The sequence below is a fragment of the Pristis pectinata genome, chromosome 9 (genome assembly GCF_009764475.1).
Source record: "Pristis pectinata isolate sPriPec2 chromosome 9, sPriPec2.1.pri, whole genome shotgun sequence".
Lineage (NCBI taxonomy): Eukaryota > Metazoa > Chordata > Chondrichthyes > Rhinopristiformes > Pristidae > Pristis > Pristis pectinata.
In genome coordinates this window covers 28,655,650-28,679,747 of record NC_067413.1, presented here as the reverse complement: position 1 = coordinate 28,679,747, position 24,098 = coordinate 28,655,650, and the positions used below count along the sequence as shown (strand labels likewise).

General features: G+C 40.5%; 2 protein-coding genes across 6 annotated transcripts in view; both read left to right on the top strand.

The window, feature by feature from the left end:
- LOC127574172 (KAT8 regulatory NSL complex subunit 1-like) overlaps positions 1–6,711 on the top strand; it is a 132,131-nt gene extending 125,420 nt beyond the window's left edge. For both annotated transcript variants that reach the window (XM_052022946.1, XM_052022945.1), the window contains exons 11-14: positions 1,033–1,093; positions 1,198–1,310; positions 4,783–5,029; positions 5,714–6,711. In XM_052022946.1, the coding sequence (XP_051878906.1) occupies positions 1,033–1,093; positions 1,198–1,310; positions 4,783–5,029; positions 5,714–5,989 (697 nt within the window). In that variant the 3' untranslated portion in view covers positions 5,990–6,711. The remainder of the gene's footprint in view (positions 1–1,032; positions 1,094–1,197; positions 1,311–4,782; positions 5,030–5,713) is intronic.
- Positions 6,712–16,833: 10,122 nt separating this feature from the next.
- Positions 16,834–24,098, top strand: part of dhx30 (DEAH (Asp-Glu-Ala-His) box helicase 30) — a 50,412-nt gene continuing 43,147 nt past the window's right edge. Inside the window, exons 1-2 of one of the 4 annotated variants that reach the window (XM_052023769.1) lie at positions 16,834–17,094; positions 20,703–20,830. In XM_052023769.1, coding sequence (XP_051879729.1) covers positions 16,836–17,094; positions 20,703–20,830 — 387 coding nt within the window. In that variant the 5' untranslated portion in view covers positions 16,834–16,835. Of the gene's footprint in view, positions 17,192–20,702; positions 20,831–24,098 lie in introns of all 4 variants that reach the window. The other 3 variants (XM_052023770.1, XM_052023771.1, XM_052023772.1) reach the window with 3 other exon arrangements.

Genomic DNA, 24,098 nt, shown 5'->3' with positions numbered 1-24,098 from the left:
TTGTGGCTACTGCCTTTTACCCTTTCATAGATTTCCCTTTTGTAGACGTTCCCTTTGTTTCTCCACTCTTCACTCTTTCTTTGCATCTTAAGACTTGCTTATTTCTAACTTTTCCTTGTTCTGATGGAAGGTCATCAACCTGAAATGTTAATGCTGTTTTTATCCCCACAGATGCTGCCAGACTGGTTGTATATTTACAGTATTTCCTATTTTAATTTCAAATCATAGAAGACTGTTACATGAGGAATGTTGGGCCAGGGCCCCTGTAAAACTTTCTGATTTTCATAAACTCTCACTTGAACAGATGGTTCATTCTATCAGCACATTCTAGCTTTAACATCCTATTGGAATGACAGTGCCTTGAATAAAGCAGAATACTGTGCTGAAGTGTCTACCTAGCATAAATGCTGAAGCCTGGGTTTGGACATGTCTGATGGCAGAATATTACTTGTGCCAGGAGCTACTTCTTTGAAGATGAGCTACAGTTATGTTGTTATTGCTTTTCCTGTGCCATGTACAAATATCAGAATTTTGCTCTCAAAACTCTATTTCTGAATGAAGCATTTAGTAATAGGATACCATTCTGCTGATCAAGGCAATTTCCTGATGCTTCCCCCAAGTACCTGCTCGTTATATTGGAGCTCAACAGAGTCCATTTGTTTCAAATAGGAATTAGATAATTATTTGTAGAAGGAGAAATATGAAAGGATTGAAGCAATGTGCAGGGAAGTAGAAATGACTTGTGAATCTGATGATTATCTTATGGTTTTATAACATTCCATGATTCCACGTGTTTCACTTGGTGCAATTTCTTACCCTTCCTATAATAAGCCTCTGTCCTTTGCTTAATGGGGTAAGATATAGATCTAGATAGTACCTTGTACTAAAATCATTACCTTTGGACTTGTTTGTAGTTTAGATCACTGGAGCAAAATACTGTAGATGTTGGAAATCTGAAATTAAAACAAGTGGACTTGGAAGTTAGTACTTCAAATGACTACATCATGATCATTTCCCATTTCTTTTTGGCAGTTGGCGAATTGCAGATATCGAACAGTCCAAGCAGCAGAATGGCAAGTTGGAGGATGACCAGGTATTTGAAGTTTTAGTCAGTCCATATAGTATTTCTTATTTAATTTTAGTTTGCTATAAACTCTTCTATTTAAACTCCTCTATTGTCCATTCTTAAATATGTAGTATGAGGAGATGTCTGATGAAGCCTTTCTTAGTCGTCATTCCAAATGTGAGGAAATGGAACGTTCTAGATGGTGCTTATGGTCATCATCCAGCTCTGCAAGGCGAGGAAGCAGGTAACCTTGATGTCAGAAGTTAATATTAATTTTTATTTAGAATTCATATTAAATTTGGGTTGCATGATGTGCCCAAGAAAAGTGGGGATAATAGGATGTTACTAATTCTGCCTCTCATTTTCCCATTCTCTCAACAATCTAACTGATTCTTTATTAAAATTCCCATACTTCCTGCCTCCCTGCACAGTCCATGTCACAACATTCATTTCTCTTTTGTAGACAAATCTAAACTTGCCTGTACGCCATCCACCTTTATGGTTTGAAACCTTCTTCCTTGTTTTACAGGAATAGAACTGGGCCATTTGTCCCATGATTTAGATCACAGCTGATCTAATTAAGTCCCTTTATCTGCTTCTGGTTCTGTTTCATCTCTGTTTCAACTTGGAATGCAAGCTGCGCATGCCACCCCCCCCCCCCCGCCCCCGTAGAGGGACGTTATAAGTTTAGAACTGGGTGGATTTAATTTCTTTTAATTAAGCATTGACTGTTTAGTTGGTGGTGGGGGCTGGAGGTAATGGGAGTGCAGAAAATATAATTTCAGTCTCGTGGTACTTGGCAAAACAAGTTTGGTAACCTCTGGCTTATCAACTTTATATCCTTAATATTTGTTTCCCTTCTTTCCTGTCTTTGTATTCATCCTCATTAAGTGGATGAATATTTGAAGAGCCTTCTACAAGCTATGGACAGAGAGTTCAGAAGTATGATTAACCAAAATAACTTAAATTTTTGACTGATACAGAATACTTGGTTTATTTAATGGCTTGAATTTCGGTGATTCTAAATGACCATCGTGATTCACCAGCCCACCTTCTTTATTAATCCAGGTTCCTTTGTATTTAGTTTCTCTATTTCCTCTCTTAATTTGATGACACGTAATTCAGACATCCTGATCTTTATCCCAGTCTCCAAACCACATAATATCCAGTAACTGTTGATAAGTTATGTTGTGGCAATTTCCTTCCAGAATTGTTGAACCTTGCTTCTGTTGAGATTCAATGGCATTAATCAATCCAACAGAAGAACACAAAAAAAGGGAGCAAGAGTAGGCCACCAGGCCTCCCAAGCCACTCAGTATGATCGTGGATGATCCAGCGTCTTGCCATTCTTCATGCACCAAGATCATTGTGATGGTATCTCCCTGGTGACTCCACATCTACACATGGGCTGTTTTCTGTTGGTTTGACTGGAATTCAGGAGGAGGAAAGATGGGTCCATCCCCTTTGATGCCTGACAGTTGTATTGTTTGTGGATAACATAAGATGAGACAACATTGTGCCTTGTCCCTTTTTGGCCTGATAATTTTGACCTGGAACACTAGTGCTTTTACAACTAGATGACTCAATAGCCCATTTCAGGAGGTGTTAGGAGTCAATTGGAATGGGATTCTTAAAGGAGAAGTGGGGTGTAAAGTGACCTAAATAAGGGTATCAACTTGGAGGCAAAGGGCATGGCTTAGACACTAAATGAATACCCTACATCAGTCTTCATCAAGTGGAAGAGGCTGTTGAAATATCAGCAAAAGAATGTGTATTTGTGATTCTGATAGGCTAAATGTTGACCAATGATGGGGGTACTATGAAGGCTAGCTATGTGAAAGTGGATAAGTTGTCTGATCCAGATTGAATGCATACAAAGTTTCTGAGGAAATTAAGAGAAGAAGTTGGCTATAATTTTCTGAATATCCATAAATTGCACATCTGTAAAGAGCAAATTGTAATTGTTATACCCTTGATCAAAAATCAAGTCACTACAGGCCAATTTAACCATAGTGATGGGGGAATTTCTAGTTTTTTTTAAATACACAGTAGGAAATCATTTGGCCCATCTGATCAATGCCAGGTCCCAGCAAAGTAATCCCATCAGTATCATTCCCCCTTCCATATTTTCTCTGTAGCCTGCAACTTACTTGCTCTCAAATGTGATCGATTCCCCTTTGAATTGCTTGCAACCAACTGATAACTTACGGTAGCCAATTTACCTGGAGTTGAGGCAGCAGTGCTAACTTCTCCATCACCGTTCCATCCTTAATCAGGTAGGGAAAAAGCAGTCACTTAGGCAAGTGTGGATTGATTAGAGAAAACTAACATTTTTTTAGAAAGGCAAATCGTATATGTCTAACTGCAGTTTATTTTTTAAATGAAATAACAGAGGGGGTTAATGAGGGAAGTGCATTGTGTGTGGACTTCCAAAGGCATTTGATAAGGTGCCACAAAGTAAATTCTGAGATGTTGCTGGGGGTGTATTACAGACCTTCCAACAGTCAGGAGGAGACAGAGGAACAGATATGGTGGTAGATATCAGAGAGATGCAATAAAAATAGAATTATTGCACTGGGGGATTTCAGCTTCCTAGATATTAATGGGGATTGCCTTAGTGTTAAAGGCTTAGAGAGGGTGGAATTCTTGAGGTGTCTCCAGGAAAGCTTTTGACGCAGTACAGGTAGTTCTGCTATAGGGCATGTTTCCGTAATGCACATTGGAAATAACAGAATTGACGAATTAGGGAACACTATTTGTATTATGCAGGCCAAGTTTGTTATAAGAAATAGCAGGAGTTCAAGGCTAACATGTTCCTGCAAGAGTAAAAGCTAGGGGTTACAAGTATAGGGAACCCTGGACACTGAGGGATATTGAGGGTTGGAGAAAGAAGAAAGCAAAGGACAGGTATTGGATGCTAATAGGGCTCATTTGAGACAATGGGGGCAATCTGTGTGTGGAGCCAGAAAATATAGCTGAGGTCCTCAATAAATACTTCTCATTGGTATTGATAAAGGAAACATTTTGTAGTTGGAGAATTCAGTGAAGGGATAGATGAAGGTGCAGGTCTCGATAAATGGAAGGCCTTGGCAAGCTTAAAGGTGGATAAATCCCCTGGACCAGATGGGATGTATCTCAGGCTGCTGCGAGAGGTAAGGGAAGGGATTGCTGGGGCTCTGACTGAGATTTTTAATCAATTCCCCTTGCAATATACAATTCTGTTAGCTTTAATAATTACTGACCCGCATCCTAGCCTCAGAAATCATGCACTAAGTCACCCATATCCTTCTGCACCTCAGAACTCTGACATCTCTCAACATTTAGATAACATCTTTATTTGTTTGTTTATTCATTGATTGATTGAATCACCAATCTGCCAACTTTCTAACAGAACTGGGGGGTCTACAATTGGTCTTGGTTGCCTGGGTGGATTTCGGCAATGGTTCTTGATCATGGTTTGGTGACTACTGGGAAATGATTGCATGCGGAGGCCATGCTTGCTATGAGACAATAGATTGAACCCTTACTCTTCAGGTTTACCCATAAATCATGCACAGGAGTGAGGTGGTGGCTAATAGCTACTGCTCAAATTGCTGGAATAAACAGAAAATGTGAATGTGGGGGTAATCACCCAAGAATGATCAATATCCTAACGCCACCAAACAAAAAAAAACATGAAGGTTTATTATTTTATGTCATTTTTTTCTGGTTTCCAGATCTTCAAATAAAGCTGATGGCAGATCCACCCCACAACCACAGCAAACAAACGTTCAGCCTGCATCACCCGACAGTGGATATCACCTCCTAAATGATTATCCTCAGGTGACCTCATTTACTGGCCCTGTAAGCCCTGAAGCCTGCTCATCGCTTAGTTCCTTTTCATCAAAAGATCGTACAAGAGTCCTGTCCTTCAGTGAGGATACACGATCGTCAACACCTGAGGTCACAGATGATGAAGTACAGGTATATTTGAAGAATCTGTATTAGATTCAGAATCTTAGATTTGCATAGTCTATCATAAATCTTCATGTCTGTAGTTATGAGGGAATCTATCCAGTTCTATATTGTCCAAAACATCAGCCATCAGCCCTTGTAACCAATAGGGAATTTATATTTTTATAATTACATTTCTGATAAATAAAATGTCATGGGCAATTGGTCTCACATATTTATAGTACACATGTATATTTGAAACTTTTTGTGGAATTAGTTAAGTATAACTTGCATTTCTATTAAATCTTCTACAAGTTCTCAATATTTGAGAGAGTTTTAAAGCTAGTAAAATACTTACAAGTGAATACTCATGGAATGTAGGAAACTGAATGACTTCAGTGGGAAATGATAGTTACCCAACTGTCTTTATACCATGAGACTTGGGCTACATGCAACTTTATTGTCTGAAAAATATTGGAGAACCAGTTAAGTTTTGTTGGTTTTCTGTAAACTTTCACAGTTATTTTCTGTTCCCAGCCCACAAAACTACCAGATTTATTAAACTAATTTCACTAATTTGTCATGTTCTATTTGAACTCATTAGCTGTCATGGCTTGTCTTGATTAATCCCCTATTTTGTCTCAGTAGGAGTAAACTGAGATGGTTGCGCAAGTTTTGCACATTATTGTTTTAATACTTTTTTTATTCTTGTAGATGGTGCAGCCATGGGAGCCAAGGATATTTCCCTTATCAGCTGAGGACTTGGAGGCATTGAAAGGACATTGCAATTCCCAGAGAGAAAACCGCTGTGAACGATCTAGAGACCTACACTGGCTTTCAGCTAGCAAGCCGGGTGTGAGGACTGAAGCTGCTGAATGTGCTCCTTCATTGTCAGCGGGTCCTAGTGGACCCCCATTTTTACAAGATGACGATAGTTCAAACTTGAAATTGACTCTGGCAATAGAGAATGATCGAAGTATGGTTAGGTGAAGATGATGCACCAGTAACTTAACAACCAGGCGTGCATAGCTGACACATCTTGTATATACATGCCGTATCTATATATAAATATATATAATACATGTGTACACACAGTTGCACACACATGCACACACACAAATATATATATATATATATAGTGTATATACATATACGTATATATGATATATAGTGTATATACAGATATATATAGTATATATGCATATGTGATATATGGTATATATACATATATATAGAGAGAGAAAAAAAAACCGTTATTTTGTTTTTAATGTTTGATATTCAAACATCTATTTTTGAGAGAATGCGTATATAACTTCTTTTCAGTGGGCTTTTTTTCCATTTCTTTTCAAATTGATGTACTGTAAATTGTACCATGGAGGGTTGGGGGGTTAGGGCCAGGGAAATGGTCACAAGTGTAAAGAATATAAGGTCCTGTATGTTAGAGTGATGTCAGTCTGTGCCAATTAAGCAGGAAGAGAGAGTTTTAGAGAGTGAAAACAAAGCTATTTAAAACAAAAAAAAATGGGAGTGGGATGGGGACAGGATTCCTCCCTGGAAAGAGTAGAAATAGTTTCTCCTGTTGCAGTAAATCCTTGGGCTTGTCTTCATTAACACTGCTGAATTCTAGAATACTTGTGCTGTTGTATAGCATGCCCGAGGAGCGGTCGACTGACTGTACTTGCCCTATATTAAATTACTACAGTTCTTGTTTACCACTTGTGTTTGTGCTGTAACTCTCTTTAAGCCATGTCCTCTCATACAAGGCTGCTCAATAGCTTGCTTCATTGAATTTTCATAGATGAGCAGGTAATATGAAAGGGAATCTAAAAGACTGCTACTTGATGAATAAATAATGAATGGGCTCTCAAAGTTAGTGTTGGGGCAAATTTGGAATCAAAATGGATTGATCATGTGGAGGCAGATAGCATTATAGTCGCCCTATAAGCATTATAGTCTTCTTGCATCTTTCTTTAGTAAAACAGTGCATGCAGTCAATATCAGTGTCAAGTGGTGGTAGTAGAGGAATTGGAAAGGTTGAAAATTAAACAAATGATATTTCACAAAGTAGGAAACTCACATGACTTGAATGGAATACACCAAGTTTGCTATCAAAGTAAAGGTGGAGATAGTGGGGGCTCTGGCCACAATCTTCTAATTTTCATTAAATATGGGATGGTGTCATAGGATTAGGGAAATGCACGTGCTGTGTTCTTGTCATTAACAAGCAATAGGGGAACAAAAGGCCAGTCAGGCTGTCACTGGTGGCAGGGAAACTATGTAATACAAACATCTGCAGCAAAATTGTCATTTCAGAAATGTGGGTTAATAAATTGCAAGCAACAATGATTTGTTAAAGACAAATAATGTTTTACTCAATTGAGTTTCCGATAAGTATTATAGAGGATTGATAAGAGAAGTGCAATGGTTAGCAAATGCACTTTCAAAAGATATTGATGAGGTGTCATGTAGATTTATTAACAAAATAGGGACATTATGCAGTGGGTCAAAATTGGCCAAGAAGTAAATAGAAAATGTATAGCAGGAAGTGGTCATTTTTCAGACTGCAGGATAATACCCAATTGTGTATCCAAAGATCAATCTTATGGCCACTGTTTTTAAGTTCTACTAGGGGCCTGGACTTAGGCATACATGTCATAATTTTTAAGTTTTCAACCAGTACAAAACTCAGAAATGTAGTAAATAGAAGGATAGCAACAGACATTGGGAGGATATAGACCTATGACATTGGCAGCACATGGCTTGTGTAATTTAATGTATTAAAATGTGATGAATTTTGCTAATAAGAATGAAGAGTGGTAATATATATACAGACATAAGAGAAGAGCAATGTTGAAATGTGGAGCAACAAATGAGTTTTTAAAAAAAAATTTCTGGATCCTTGCATTCATGTAAAGGAGCATGGAAGAAATTATGCTCATGCTCTATAGGCATCACAGTTTTATGTCAAGGCCTTCTGCTAGATAAAATGAGTTTTGCTGAATTGATAACAGAAACACAGATCTTCAATTACATGGAGAGACAAGTGAAGTTAGGGTTGTTGTTCTTAGGGCAAGAGAACTTCAAGAGTAGATTTTGTCAAGATGTTCCAAATCATGAAAAATTTTAGAGTAAATAAAGATAAACTGGTTCTGGGTGAAAAGGGCACAGGCTAATAGTATTGGACATATTACTTCCCTTTCGTCAGACCTGTCTTCTCTATTGCTCTGTAACACCTGCCCATCCCTTTCACTGTCATATGCTGTCTATTAACTTCCCATTTTTGCCTTTCTTTTCCTTCCCTGCATGTCCATCTCTGTTGCTCCACCGAATTAATGTCCTCTAATTTTCCTTCCTTTTGAATTAATGTCTGCACTTGTATCTACTACCCCAACTTCACTTTCAATTTCTTACCAACTCCATACACTACCTGTCCTTGTCCCTCTTTCACTTCTGCCGCATCCTACCCTCTCTCGAATCAGCCCTAGCCAAAAGCTGGATTTCCAGCATCACACCTTCTGCAGTGGAATACAACAGCAATAACTTTCATATTTAGTGCTGAGAAGTAAAATAGATGAATGAGCATGAGGGAGATTCAGACTGAAAGAGGGGATGTGGTACAGAATGGGTCAGGACAGTGTCAGCTAGAGGCAGTGGGCAGATGTGCATTGTTTCAAGCAACATCCTAACCATCTCCTTTTCTCTACACCTCCATCTCCCACCGCAGAGGCCTACTGGTCCTCAACAACTTTGAATAGAGGTAAAGCCACCTCCACCCCTTCCACTTTTATCCACCTGGCTGAAATTAACAACTTTTCCTTTTGTCTACTCACTTTCTCCAAATAAAAGCTGTTATGAATACCAGAAAGCTTGCCTGCTTATCGCATACATGAAGCATTCTTTTTTCCAAATCCATCACTCTTTCTCGTGTACTGATGAGAGTATTGGTGTAGATTTTTTTTTCCTCTTGCTCAAAATGGACAGTTTTATCAACTAGGCTGTTAATTGTCTCTCTCGCTTTCTTTCCTTGACTCCTTTCTCTCTTTCTTCAATAGGCCATAAATTAATATTCAGTAAAAGCCTGTGATTGCCACAGGTACCAAGACCATCCACTTCCTGTAAGGATTCTATTCATCCAATTTTACCTTGACTTCTAAGGATTACCCTCCATTGAGACTGACAAAGCCCATGACTGAATCTGTTCTGTTTCCAGTGTTTCTGCTCTTATCCTTCCCTTCCCTCCCAATTATTACCTTCCACCCCACCAACACCCTAATTCAACATATCATTCCGATACCATTTCCATCACCATAATTTTGATACCACCACCACAAAACAGTTCTCTCTCATTGTCAGTATTCCATTGAGGCCATCCCTCTGTGACATGCTGGGCCACCCTTCAATTAACCTAACATCCCAAACTACTTTGCTTTTATAATCTCAAACATATTTGAAATTCTCATTCTTGTGTTCCTCCAATTCAGACCTCTGTTTCCTTTGTTCCATCACTTATGACCATGTGGCCTTTTATCAAATAGTTTTGCTGCATTCCCTGAAGAGGCTTCCAGATAATCTTCCTCAGTCTCAATGGCTTCAGCTTCAAAACCGACAATAAAACATTGAAGCAATAAGATGCTAAAAAAATCAATGAGACTAGTAAGGATCAGAATTCAGTTTGGTTGTAAACCATTGTTTGCCGCTGTATTTTCAAGTGAGTAGTATTCTTTCTGGGGTCAATATCCCACCAAGCATTTTTTGGGAGACCAGTTGTTCACTCCATCAGAGTCCCACGAAGCACTGGAAACCTTTCTCTAAGTGACAAATCATTCCTTCAGCAAATTTTAAGTTATATAATTAAACGAGAGAGTGTGGTACTTTACTGGGGCAAAACAGCCATGTTGCAGTTAAGTACTGCTTTTCTTGACTGCTGTGAGTTGCACCATGGGAACAAGGCTGCTCAGGAGCTTTGTGTAATCCTGCATCATGTCTGTGTTCACTGCACATAAGCAGTCTGCTCTATCCAACACAGAAGTGGTTAGAAGGCAGCATTTATTTTTAATTTACTTTTAACCCTTGGTATTCTTCATGCCATTAACAAATGATCAATATATTTTAAAAAAGGAAGCTGTCGGAGGCGGGTATAATTTACAATGTTTACGAGACATTTGGACAGGTACATGGATGAGAAAGGCCTAGAGGGAAATGGGCCAAACACAGGCAAATAGGACTAGCTCAGACAGACATCTTGGTTGGCATAGACGAGTTGGACCGAAGGGCCTGTTTCTGTGTTGTATAACTCTATATGAATTTGTTTCTGTTTATAATATGCAATCCTGAAAATTAATTGTTCAAAAATCTTTCAATCTTATTTTTGAATATCTTCAACTAAGTATCCAGAACTGGGACTGAGTTTCAAAGATTTGAAGGAAGCATTTAACTGAAGAGAATTCTCATCTCAGTTACAATTGGTTGACCCCTGACCTGAGACTAAGCTACTTAGTTGTAGATTCTCTAGCCCAGGGGAAATGTCTCCCAGCATCTATCTTATTGTGCCCTCTGAGAATTTTATATAATTTATTGAGATCACCTGTCTTCTGAACTGCAGATTAAAATTAAAAAACATGAAATGCTAGAAAATTCATTATCTGTGGGTAAAGAAACAATTAATGTTTCAGGTCTGCACTCTTTGTTAGAGCTGGGAAAAGGAGAAAAACATATTAGCTTTCAGTAGCAGAGAAGGTGAGTCCAGATGGCTTTATGAGGGCAGTTATAAGGACATTATGCTGCTTTGTGTAATGTGTCAACAGTGAGAATGTGTGACGTGTCCAGCAGGCCAGACTATGAATACAGTAAGAAAAGCTCAGCCAAAATGGTGACAGGCAGAAACAACCAGTTCTGAAGCAGACTGAAAGAGACAGTCACCTTAAACTGGAGAATTTTATATCATGTTTAAAAGGCTGCAACGTGCCCAGATGGATGATGAGGTTGTTCTTCAAACCTGAATTATGACTCATTTTAACAGTGTAAAAGGCCACAGATAGAAAGATCAGAGTGGAATGGTGAATTTAAGTGGCAGGCAACCAGAAGGTCAGGGTCATTCCTGGGGCCTTAAAGCAGGTGTTCCACAAAGCAATCACCCCGTCTGGGTTTGGTTTCTCCCATGTAGAGGAGATCACATTGTGAACACCAAATGAAGTAATCTAGATGTAGTTACACCTTATATTTGTCTCCCTAAATCTTGCTGAAATTGCAGGTTAGCTTTTTATGCTTTCTGTACAAAGGTTCCAAAATCAAATCATGTGGGCTGTATATTGAACTTCATATTTAGAAAATAAGGGGAAAAGTTCAGGTGAAAGTTTATAAATTTAATAGCAAAGTCAAAGCAATACAGCAATGTACTGAGTTGGGTATGCATAACTAGGGTGTGAGAAGAGAAAATAATGGATTTAACAGTGTATTTATGTGCAAGGTGTATTTGGAGGACAGTGGTAAAAAAAATTAAACGCTTTTTATCTGAATATGTTTGTAATGAGAACATTATTGGCACAGAGATTAATGAGTTTGATCAAGCAGCTATTACAATGATATGTTTTCAAAGTTGGGAACTAAATATTCCAGGATAGTTGATATGATGGAAGGACTGATTAAGTATAAAAGTGTTAAAGTTTTGGCATGGTTTAGGACTGAAAGAAGTAGGGCGGAATAATCTTGATTCAAAAGATAGAATATAGTCACTGGATGGAAGTAAGAATAAAAACAGTGGAAGTAGTTTATCAGGCTTTGGGCAATAGATATGGTTTTGAACAATGTGTTAATCAGGAAGTGAAAGGAACAACAAAGTAAATACTTATGGGGAATTTAAACAATATAGACTGACCAAATCAACTGACAAATATTTGGAGGAGGAGTTCATAAAATGCAATCATAAAAGGGTCTGTAAAGCAGAGAATAGATTGGGAAGACCTGCTCTACTACAAATGCTAATGTGGAAGCTTAATTGGGTATACCTGTGGAAGTCGTGGTTTTCAGCATTGTTGTTGGCCTGAGCCAATGTTGGTATCCTGCATACCGATGACTGTGGCTGCCCCTGCACTGTGCTGGTGGACTTATTATGGAGTACAACAGGGCAGTATGATCTGCAGGCTTGCCATCAGGAGAAATTAGCTGCTGAGATTTTTTTTTAAATTATTTAATTTTAACGTTTTAATTGATTTCTAGTGTGTGAATGTTTTTGGTGTTTTGAATGTAACTAATGAAATTAATTTTTTAAACAATTGTTTCACTCCCAAATTTTACCTGACTGAATCTCAAAAGATACTATAACAATAAGCTTGGCATATTTGGGAGCTGGTGAGTTTCAGGGTGAGGTCATGCCGGATGTCAAAATGATTTTGTAAGTGCATCTGGCTACCCGTGCCAAACAACCCCTGTGCTGTGCAGGGCCACGAGATGCTAGGAGGTGCACTCCCAGTGAATTATTGCACCAGGGGTCATGCAGGATTATGCATTGTGGTCCAGGACGGGTAGCTACCAATTTTGGGCAACAGAAGGTTTACCCCCTATTTTAGATCTTGTCCAATGCAATGAAACATATTATTCTTATGGTGAAGGATGCTTTGAGAAAGGATGATCATAATATTGACAGAAATTTACATCATTGCAAAACTAGAGATCTTAAATAAAACCAATCACGTTGGAAGAATTTTAGAAAATAGGCAAATAAAATCAAACAAATTATAGGGTTAGAAAACAATTTAAAAGAAAGCAACCAAGAAATATAGACATATTCTAAAAGGTTTAGTAAGTTTAAAAACAAATCAAAAATAAAAAGGATCCTGTGTTTTTCTATGAATCAAATATGCTGGAATCCTTAAGGTGAAATTGGTAAAAATGTGACCAGAATATTATAATATGATTTATTTACTAATATTAATGTATCCATGTTTTCCTATGATACAAAGCTAGGTAGGAAGGTAAGTTGTGGAGAGGATACAGATAATTTTCTAAGATGTAGACAGCTTGAGTGAATAGGCAAGGTAGCAAATGGGGTGTAATTTAGGGAAATAAGGATATCCACTCTGTTAGGAAGAACAGAAACACTTTGGTATCCACTTACATAAATCACAAAGTTAACATTCAAGTGGAGAAAGACAAATGTTATGTTGGACTTAGTGCAAAGAATTAGAATACAAGAGTAAGGTTGTCTTTCTGCAACCCTACAGGGCTTTGGTAAGACAACACCAGGAAGTAATGCATGGAGTTTAGGTCATCAAAGGAAGGGGATGCTTTTTTCCTCACTAATTACGGTGTGCTTTTTGCCTTTTCAACAGTGAAGGCAGTACAAAATATATCTTGCTGCTATGAGCACGTTGCCTACAGTCACCACACACCCAAACTTAACTGATCTGGATGCATTGGGTTTGTGTTCCTGGTCCAGAGCATCCTAGACTCCTGCAGCAAGCCTGAGTAGCCACAGGGCCTCAATGAAGAAGCCCCAACCCTTCACCAAATTTCATGACAGCTTTGACACCTTGCAAAGCCCCACCCCCACCCAATTCTGACATTCAAAAACATTGAAAATTTGTTAAACACTAAATGTAATAATTTAAATTAAAAAGTATTGTCCACTTAAGATGATATCTTTATTAGTCACATGTCCATCGAAACCGTGAAATACATCTTTGCGTAGAGTGTTCTGGGGGCAGCCTGCAAGTGTCGCCATGCTTCCGGCTCTAACAGAGCATGCTCACAACTTCGTAACCCGTACGTCTTTGGAATGTGGGAGAAAACCAGAGCACCCAGAGGAAACCCATGCAGACACGGGGAGAACATCTGATAATAAAAAACTAACCTCTGAAGCTTACAAGCCCCATTGAAATTGATAGGCTCATTGAGCTGAGGAACCTCAGCCAGATTGACCTCTGTCACTGGACTCCAAGGGCAGAATGTGTGAAACGTGACCAGCCAGCTCTTGCCAAGTAAGTTTGGACCTTTGTCATTTGATTATGTATATGGAGCGACCTGGAACTGCTGGCATTTAAGTGTCACAGCTTTTCTTAATTATCCATTTTAAGTCACATCTCAGCCTCTAAGACACCCATGTTCAGACCGCGCTCCCACAGTCTGTCCTTAGCCTCCTAAACTGTTTTGTTGAAGCTTAATATAAGCTCAAAAAGCACAGCTCATTTTTTTGCTTAGTCATTCTGGACTTGTCAATAAATTTAAGGATTTAAAATCATAACAGCCAGTCTCATTATAAAAATGTCTTGGATGGTAGCTGTTGATAATGATTCCCTATTTCCTTAGACTTTTTTTGAACTCACCATATTACCTACTTCCTCCTTTGTTATTTCTTTTCTACTTCTTTCTGTGCCTCTTAGAACAAATTTATCACTAGCTCCTGTTCTGAGGAAAAGTAAGCAACCTTAAGCTAATTTTATTATACACTCTATAGATGCTGACCAATCTGTTCCGAATCTGGTGACTACTTAAAAGCAGATGGGCTGAATACTGAGTCACTACTCAGTATTTGGGAGCACCAGGAATCAAGAGGTCATGGAATTGTCTTTTTTTCCTCCTTGTCTGCTTCCACCTATCATCCACCTGCCTCTGTCTCCCAACTCCACCCCTCTCCATCCCCTTCCCTCACCTGGCCTCATCTGCCCATTATCCTTCACCCCTTCTCGGTCCACCAATCACCTGTTGGCCCCTATTCTCATCCTTCCTCTTGTCTTTATACTGGCTATCTTCCCTCTCCACTGTCAGTCCTGATGCAGGATTTCGACCTGAAACATTAACAATTCCTTTTGCCCACAGGTGTTACTCGACCCGCTGAGTTCCTCCAGCAGATTGTTTGTTGCTCCAGACTCCAGCATCCACAGTCTCCTGTGTCTTAATCTGTCAAACTGGAAATGAATAATTGAATTCAATAAATCTTGTAATTTATGACAGGAAGAAAAATCTGAAAATCTCACTTGTTATTGCAGAAACTCAAGAGCTTTAGAGATAAAGGCTATCTCTTGTCCATGCTGTGTTTTTTTTTAAAGTCGCCTAGCATGCCACTTTGATGTAAACACAAAAACAGGAAATGCTGGAGGTAGTAAGCTACCAAGCAGCATCTGTGGAGTGAGAAAAACAGCACAAAGGTTTTGGATGGATGACCTTTCTTGGAAGTTTCATGTGACGGTGGTGTTCCCACAGTGTTGACATGTAGGAAGTTCCATAATTTTGTCTCTTTGCACCTGTGACAATGACTGAATAGCAGTAAATGTCCAAGTCTGGATGGTGTGACTTGGAGGGAAACCTCCATGTGGTGGTGCTCCTGTGTGTATATGAACTCAATGCTAGAGGTCAGTTTTGGAACATAATTGAAAAAGGTTTGATGTGTTGCTGCAGTGGATCATGTAATAATTGACAGCACTGCCTTACAATGCGCTAGTGTGGATAGGATACCAAACAAGTGAGTTGCTTTTCTTTGGGTGATGTGCAGCCTCTTGAGTGTTCTTGAGACTACACTAATTCAGACATACGGAGAGTTCAATCAAGTCAGGAGGTGAGTCAGTCATTACAGAATAGATTTGCTCTTGTCTGCACAGTATTAGTGTCATGATCCAGTTAAGTTTCTGATCATAAGTGAGAATTTTGTTTAAGGTTGCACTATTCTAAATTGCTTCAATGAAGCCAGGTGTGAAGAGGATCGAACACCTGTGGTTTTCCACAGTTGACATTTTGTGGCAAAGATTAGGTTTTTTGCAGTGTACTACCTGGCTACATCTGTATGGCAGCAAGGGTTAGTTCCTTCAAGCTAAGAGAAAAGAGGACACAATTACCTGCTTGTAAAAATCAATGTGAAACCACTTTCAAAATGAGTTAACTAGCAAATTGTATTTTCTTAACTAAAATAGAGAATGCTGAAACAATCAGTAGCATCTGTGGAGAGACGGAGTTCATGGTTTCAGTCGAAGACCTTCATTAAAAGTGCTCTTTTTCTTTATCATATTTCTGTACAACAGAGGAGACCATTCGTCCCACTGAGTCTGTACCGTTCAGAACAATCATCACTTTCGTTTCTCCACTTATTTCCCTGTAAAAGTCTCTTACATGCCTATTAACACCACCATAGACATGAGAGACTGTATGTTACAGTGAAATAAGTGGAACTTTGGAATATGGGAGGAAAATATCACTCATTGGGAAACCCACGTGTTCACAGGGAGAACGCAGGAACTCCACACAGCACTGGAGATCAAGATCGAAAACCATTCTCAAGCCTTCCTTCATCTCATGGCTACCCGGAGAACGCTGTAGAAAATAGTTCTCAAATGTTTTTTTGATGTTATTTCCTACCACTGGATATTGCTGACTTTCCATGGATTATTATTGCATAGGATCCAGGCACCTTTGGGTAGATTATTAAAGTTGCAACATCTGATCCAGTTTTAAAAGTCATGAACGTTAATCATGAGGACCAAGTCGCATTGCTGTCATCATTTTACACTGAATGCAGTATTGTGCAATGACGTAGAGACGTATTAACATTCTTTTTGTTGCAGCAACCATTTTCAATGAGTTTAATGCTATATGGAGGGGTAAATTTTCTGATGTTCTGATAATTCTTTACTATTTTCCTTGGCTTCCAACCAGAATTCAGTTAGTGATCTGGTCACCACTGACCAGTGCTGTTGCAACCTTTGACTTGTACTTCCACCAAAGGCTGGGTTGAATCTGCTGTATCCTGCCACTAGTGGCTCCACTGGGCTCCTTGTCAGAGCTGGTGGTAACAGGACCATCTTGTCCGCAGCTCCCAGCTTCTCCGCGAAGGCCTAGGAGCCGGTTCCGGATGCTGTTTGCTTCAAAGATGGCAGCAGCAGTGCGGGCTGCAGGTGTACTGCGCCTCTTGGCGCGGAGACTCTGCCCGCTCAGACACCCCGGCACTGGGCCATGGGGACGGACCGCAGCCTTGGTTTGGCCTACGGAGTGGGACTGCGGCCAGACTGGAGCAATGCACCGGTTGAAGCACACAGCGAGCCTGCGTGATCCCGAGGAAGAGGAGCAAGAGCTGAAGCGGCCACCAGGAGCAGGGGCGGGTAGGCAGCAAGGTGGGACTCGGGGACAAGTCTGACACCCCACACATGGTGTGCGATCAGATGTTCAGCGACGTTGAAATGTGATCAAAATTGTATTAATACATGTAAGGTACTGCAGCATTGGTCACCACGTATTAACTGAAGTTTTCTACTCACGTTGTAATTAAATATACGATTAAAATTGCAGCCTGCAACTCAACTTCATTTAACAGTCAATAAATATACATTAGATTCAGTGGATTTTGAGGGGAAAGTGTGATTAGGCAACATTAAATAAAGATCCAATTTGAAATGATGGGGAAAATGCACTTTTTAAAGGATTTTTGGAATAACAGGACTTGGAGGTGCGTAGGCCGGACTAATTGGTTTGGCTATTTAACAACGTTTAAGGGATACTTAGCTTTATAAACCAAAGCACGAGTTTGCAAAAAGGAAGTTCAAATGACTATGCTTTTAAGTTGAACATCTACTTTGGGAAGGATGTCAAGGCTTTGGAGGATATGGAGTGAAGGCTCACCCAGAATGGTGTCTAGAGTGGAGAAATAAGAGAAGCTGAATTAGTTTTCTTGAATATTTTAAGTGTGGCCAAATCGTGAGGGTTTTGGTAGCGTAAATATGAAGCTTTTTACCAACAAGGGGTCAGTAACCAGAGAAAGCATTCAAGATAGCAAAAGAATTGAGAAGAAGAATTTTAGTTCTATGGAGTACGTAATACTGTCTGAAAGGATGGAGAAAATAATTTCCCTTATAGATTTCAAATGGAAGTTGGGAAAAATATTTGAAAGCAACAGACATTTTCTGACTATTCCATTAAGATAGGGCAGTAGGATTAATTGGTAACACCTTTTTTCATTGAGTGGGTACAGATGTGAAGGTCTGAATGAATCCTGAAGTGGTGATGATATAGGAGGAGGCCATTTGGTCCCTCCAACGTTGTGCCAGTTAATTGCAAGAAAAGTGCACCTAATTCCACTTTCCCTGTAGTGCTGCACTTTTTATTGCCCAAGTACTGATGCTGTTCCCCTTGATAGCCACAATTGAATCTGCCCCTCCCACCTTATCAGGCAATTCCCAATGTTAAGCATTTTTTTAAAATATGTATTTACTCATTGCTTTTGGTAATTTTTCAAGTGCATTTCCAACTTGACCTCTTGTTCTTGACACCAACAATGATGGGAAACATTTTTCTATCACTGCTAAAATCAATCCCAACATCTCTCATCCTTGGACTCATCTTGTAAATATTTATTACATCCCCTCAGTGCTAGAGTATTGTTTCAAATTCCACACATCAACATTGGGAAGGATCTCCAGGCCTTGATGGGTGTGCAATGAAAGCTTAGGATCTAAGTGTTGAGACAAGTTTTTTTTGTTAAAGAATGTGACAAGAAGAATGGCAAAATTGTGAGGGTTTGTAATATCTTCCCTTAAAGTGTGATGACTAGAACTGAATGCAGTACAAAAGTTATAGCTGATCCATTGTTTTATATAAGTTCATCATAACTTCCTCACTTTTGGATTCCATACTTCTACTTGTAAAGCACCAGATTCTGAATGCTTTTTCAGCTGCTTTTTGAACCTGCCCTGATTCAAGATTTATATATTTTTACTCCCAGGTTGTTGTTGCCCGGACACGATTTAGAATTTTATTCTTCATATTAACTTGCTTCTTTTGATTTTCATATCAATGTTTTACAGTGCTTCTGTGTTGGATCTTTTCTGCTACAAGTCTACCTATTCTAAGACTTTGTCAATGTGCTCTTTACAATTATCACTATTCTCCAGTCTCAAAATGACTTTCACCATGTCTAGATTCCATACCTTTGCCACTTTCATTCCATGGACTGTAACTTTGTGGCATTTTATCAAATTACATTAGACCAGTTGACCATGTCAGTAATATTGCACTCATCAACCTTGTTACCTCCAAGAAAATACTCAATCTGGTAAGTTAAATGGAATTTGTCTTTTGAAAATCCATATCAACTTTCATGAAGTAATCCATGCACATCGACATCCCTTCTCCAACTGTAACGCCCCTCACTCTCTCTGGATACATCTGCCTATGTTCCAGCCCCCATTTCTGGTCCCGCCAAGGTTCCAGTCCCTGAACCACAGTCCTGGAAAAGGTGGTGGGGCTGGAGCATTCAAAGGAAAACAACTGGTCTCCAGTTGTTTTAATTGCCTCCTTGCCATTGGATCAGGCCCTTGCTCTGTCACATGTGTGGTGGCTTGTGTGCCACAGCAGCCCCATAATAAAAGAAATTCTCACAGGCTACTTCCACTTCTCAATATGAAATTTAGGATTTGTCATTGACAGGTTCCTCATGGCAATTACAACAGCGACAGACCTAAATATCACTCTGCTGTTGTAGCTTGAGAACTAAGACATCCAAGTCACCACCCTAAGTAAGATATAACAGGTGGGAGATGACGAGCTCAAAGCGCAAGCTCGTTGGATACACTTTCTGGAAGGGCAATGAAGGCCACCTTCGTGGAGTGGACTTTGCCATCAAGAATGAACTAGTCTGGTGACTTCCCCCGAGATCAGCCTTTACTGTGTCCATTTTATACTCCATCCGTAATCTCCTCTTTCACTTTGGCTGTGTTATAGAGTTTTTTTGGTGAAGGTGATTGAAAAGTTCTCATTCAGGACCTGAGTCCTGCTTTTGGTTTACTGAGCAAGTTTCCATTTTGTTCTTTAATGAACATCTCCTTCTTTTGTTATTTGTTTACAGTTTATGTGACTGTACAAGATTTTTGGATTCCATTTTATAGAAGCTCTGGTCTGCACTTACATTCTCTTTGGCTTTTACTTTTTCACTTTCCTTCTCAGTGTTCTGTATTCAGCCTTGTACTATCAACTGACATTTGTTTGCACCCATTTTTCTGTTTGATCTTATTGGATTTGATTGTCCTATGTTGAGTGGATCTGAACCATCTTTGCATTCATTGTTTGATTATGATTTGTGCCTGCCAATCTTTGGTTCTCGTTTAACTAGGTCAGATCCATTTTCAACCCATCAAAATTGGCCCTCTAATTTAGTAATTTTACTCTAGATTATTCTTTGTCCTTTTTCATGGCTAACCTAAACTGAACTGATCATTGTACCCCAAAAGTCCTCCCACTGATATTTGCTCTATTTGATAGATTTTGCTAGATTTGTTCCGCGACATGATGCCTCTTTCCTAATGGAGAAGAGAACATTGACCAAGCATGTTCTCCCAGACGTCTCTTCGAAATCCCTTCTATTCCTGTCTCATTATTGCTATCCCACCTAATATTAGGATATGGAAAGAGGGAATTACTCAGTATTTCCATTACTATAAATGTCCAATGACTCTAGCTAACAAGTGCATCTGTAGTAGATGTAATGTGAAGCTGGATTAAATTTGAGTTCAAAAGTGACCCTGCAGATGCTTACCATCTATGGTCACAGTATGCATAATGTGTTAATAATCTGTATCCCTGTAAACATTGTTACCTTACGGTGAGGGGAGAAAATTGACCTTTCCACTCTCCCTCCTCCCCTACATCCTATTCCCCCAGCCCCCCAGGTTTCAGTTTTGGGATCTTGATGATGACTGGTAATACATATTGAGTCTAATTTGTTGTTTAGATTTACAGACTCTACTACGGGAGTTTCCACAGCCTAAAGGCCTTCTGGCTCAGGTTATGCAGCGAGCTCTAAAAATTTCTGATGTGAAGGATCACATTGTCTACAAATCATTCAAAGGACCTACTAAAGTAAGGATTTCTTCTGTCTTTATTTTCAGTACAATCTTGGTTAAGTAGTATTTTTTAAGTCTGGACAAGGCACTTCTTGTCTGGGAAAGACCTTCAGATGCTCCCTGATTCCACACTCCCAGCTCCACATCCATGCAATTTGCAAATAAGTTACTAGACATGTCATGCATAGGTCTGTTCTACTCCTGCTTGGTTGTTCACTTTGCTGATGTTTACAGCTTAAAGTGTGCTGTTGAGCAGGAGCAAGTGACCCTGATAATTATATTTTATATTTTTTCATATTTGTTTATGACATACAAGGCAGCCATTCAGCCCATTGAGTCCATGTGACTCTCACCTAAACTAGGCATAATTTACAGCAATCAATTAACCTACCAGTATACCTTGGATGTGGGAGGAATGTGGAACACCTGGGGGAAACCCATGTGGTCACGGGGAGAATGTGCAAACTCCGTACAGCACCGGAAGTCAGGATTGAGCTGTGAGGCTGAAGGTCTAGCTGGTGAACCATTAGGCCCCATTTGATTGACCTCATTCAATTATTTATCTCCATTGTGAACCTGAGGCCTTTTCTGGGAATGTTCCACAGATGCTGACATGAGACTTTCCCTAAATGACTGTTCTTCATGTGTGAGCCAAAAGAGCAGACATTGACATTCTGCTTCATTCCATTACTCAGCTGTAAATACAGTGTAAAATCTGAAGCAGGCCTTTTGACCCATGTAAGCCTCCTCCCACTCAATATCTATGAAGATTTCCTTTCCCTCTCTCCTGGTGGTATATCTGGGTTGTCTTTGATTGCCTTTATGTTATTTATTTCAACAGTTTTTTTTCAGTGAGTTGCACCCTCTATTTCTACTAAGTTCCTTATTGGATTTATTAGCAACATTTATGGGTGCTTAGATCTTGTTTCCTTTGCAAATGAAAATACCGTCCCTGCAGCTACCCTGTTAAGACTATTCATAATATTAAAGGATCTTATCAAGAGGAAATAAAGGACTGCAGATGCTGCAATATCTAGATGAAAAACACTGATGCTGGAGGAACTTAGCAGGCCAGGCAGCATCTGTGGAGAAAAGCAGATGGTCAACTCCCCTCACACTCCATCACAGATATGTCAGTCCTCTGCCTCCTCCACTGCCAGGAGAAGTCCAAGCGCAAACTGGAGGAACAGCACCTCATTTTCCGTCTTGGAACCTTGCAGCATAATGGCATGAACATTGAATTCTCCCACTTTAAGTAATCCCCACAACCCCTCACACCCCCCAACCTTGCCTCTTCTTTTCTTCCCTTTCCTAGCCTCTCTCATTTTTCTACACCCCTTTTTTCCTCCTTACCTTTGACCCTTCCCCTCTGCTCTCCCCTCCTCCCCCGCACCTGCCTATCACTATCTCTTACTTGAGTCTACCTATCACCACGTTATGCCCACTCTGCCTCCCCTCTTGTGTCCACCTATCACTGCTGTGCTTTTCCCTCCTATATATTGGGCTTTCCCTTTTCCTAGCTTCAGTCCTGAAGAAGGGTCCTGACCCTAAACGTTGACCGCCTGCTTCTCTCCATGGATGCTGTCTGGCCTGCTGAGTTCCTCCAGCATCATCGTGTTTTTCACTTAGTTTCCAGCATCTGCAGTCCTTTGGTTCTCTAGTTCCATTCCCCATCATGACAGCCTCACCGCCATCTGCTTCTTTCTTGACCAGAGACGGTGGAAGGGGACTGGTTCTAACTCTCTCCTCCACCTGGTTGAACTTGTCCTCACTCTAAACAACTTCACTTTCGATTCCTCTCACTTTCTACAGACCATGGGCACTCACATGGACCCCAGCTATGCCTGCCTCTTCATTGGCTACATTGGATAGTCTCTGTTCCAAACCTACTCTGGCCCCATTTCTCAACACTTTCTCCGCTATATTGGTGCCACTTCTTGCATTCGTGCGGAACACAACAGTTTCATAAATTTCGCCACAAAGTTTCACCCTGCTCTCCAATTTACTTGGACTATCTCTGACATCTCTCTCTCCTTCGATCTTTCCATCACCATCTCAGGAGATTCCTTATCCACCGACATCTTCTACAAACCCACTGACACCCATAGCTACCTTGATTAGAGCTCCTCCCACCCTGTCTCTTGCAAGGACGCGACCCCTTTTCCTCAATTTCTCCGCCTCTGCCACATCTGCTCCCATGATGAGGCTTTCCACTCCAGGACATCTGAGATGTCCAACTTCTTTACTAACTGTGGCTTCCCCCCTACTGTAGTCGAGAGAGCTCGCACCCGCATCTCTGACATTTCCCACACCTCTGCTCTCACCTCCACCCCTCCCAGACCCAACAGGGATAGGGTCCCCTTGTCCTCACATTTCATCCCACCAGCCTACATATCCAACACATCATTCTCTGCCACTTCCACTATCTCCAACGGGACCCCACCACAAAGCACATCTTCCCTTCGCCAACCCTTTCTGCCTTTCGCAGGGACTGCTCTCTCCACAACACTGTATTTCACTCCTCCCTCCCCATTCATCCCGCTCCCACCCCAGCGACTTTCCACTGCCCCTGCCATAGATGCAACACCTGCCCCTACATCACCTCCATCCAGGGACCCAAACAGTCCTTTTGGGTAAGATGGAGATTTACCTGCACCTCCCTTAATATCATTTACTGCATTCGGTGCTCCAAGTGTAGCCACTTCTACATTGGCAAGACCAACTGCAGACTAAGTGACTTTCGCAGAACACCTGCGCTCTGTCCATAACCATGATTTGCATCTCCCAGTTGCCAGTCCCTTCAACTCCCCCTCCCATTCCATCACAGATATGTCAGTCCTCTGCCTCCTCCACTGCCAGGAGAAGTCCAAGCACAAACTGGAGGAACAGAACCTCATTTTCCATCTTGGAACCTTGCAGCCTAACGGCATGAACATTGAATTCACCCACCTGAAGTAATCCCCACAACCACTCTTCTCCCGCCTCCCCTCCCCCCACCAACACACACACACACACACACACACACACACACACACACACACACACACACACACACACACACACACACACACACACACACACACACAGCCATGCCTCTTCTTCCCTTTCCTACCCTATCTTTTTTCTACCCCACTTTTTACCTCCTTACCTTTGATGGGCCTGCTCTCCCCTCCTTCCCCGCACCTGTCTATCACCATCTCTTACCTGCATCTACCCATCACCACCTTGTGCCCACCCTGCATCTCCTCTTTTGTCTACCTATCACTGCTCTGTTTTTCCCTCCT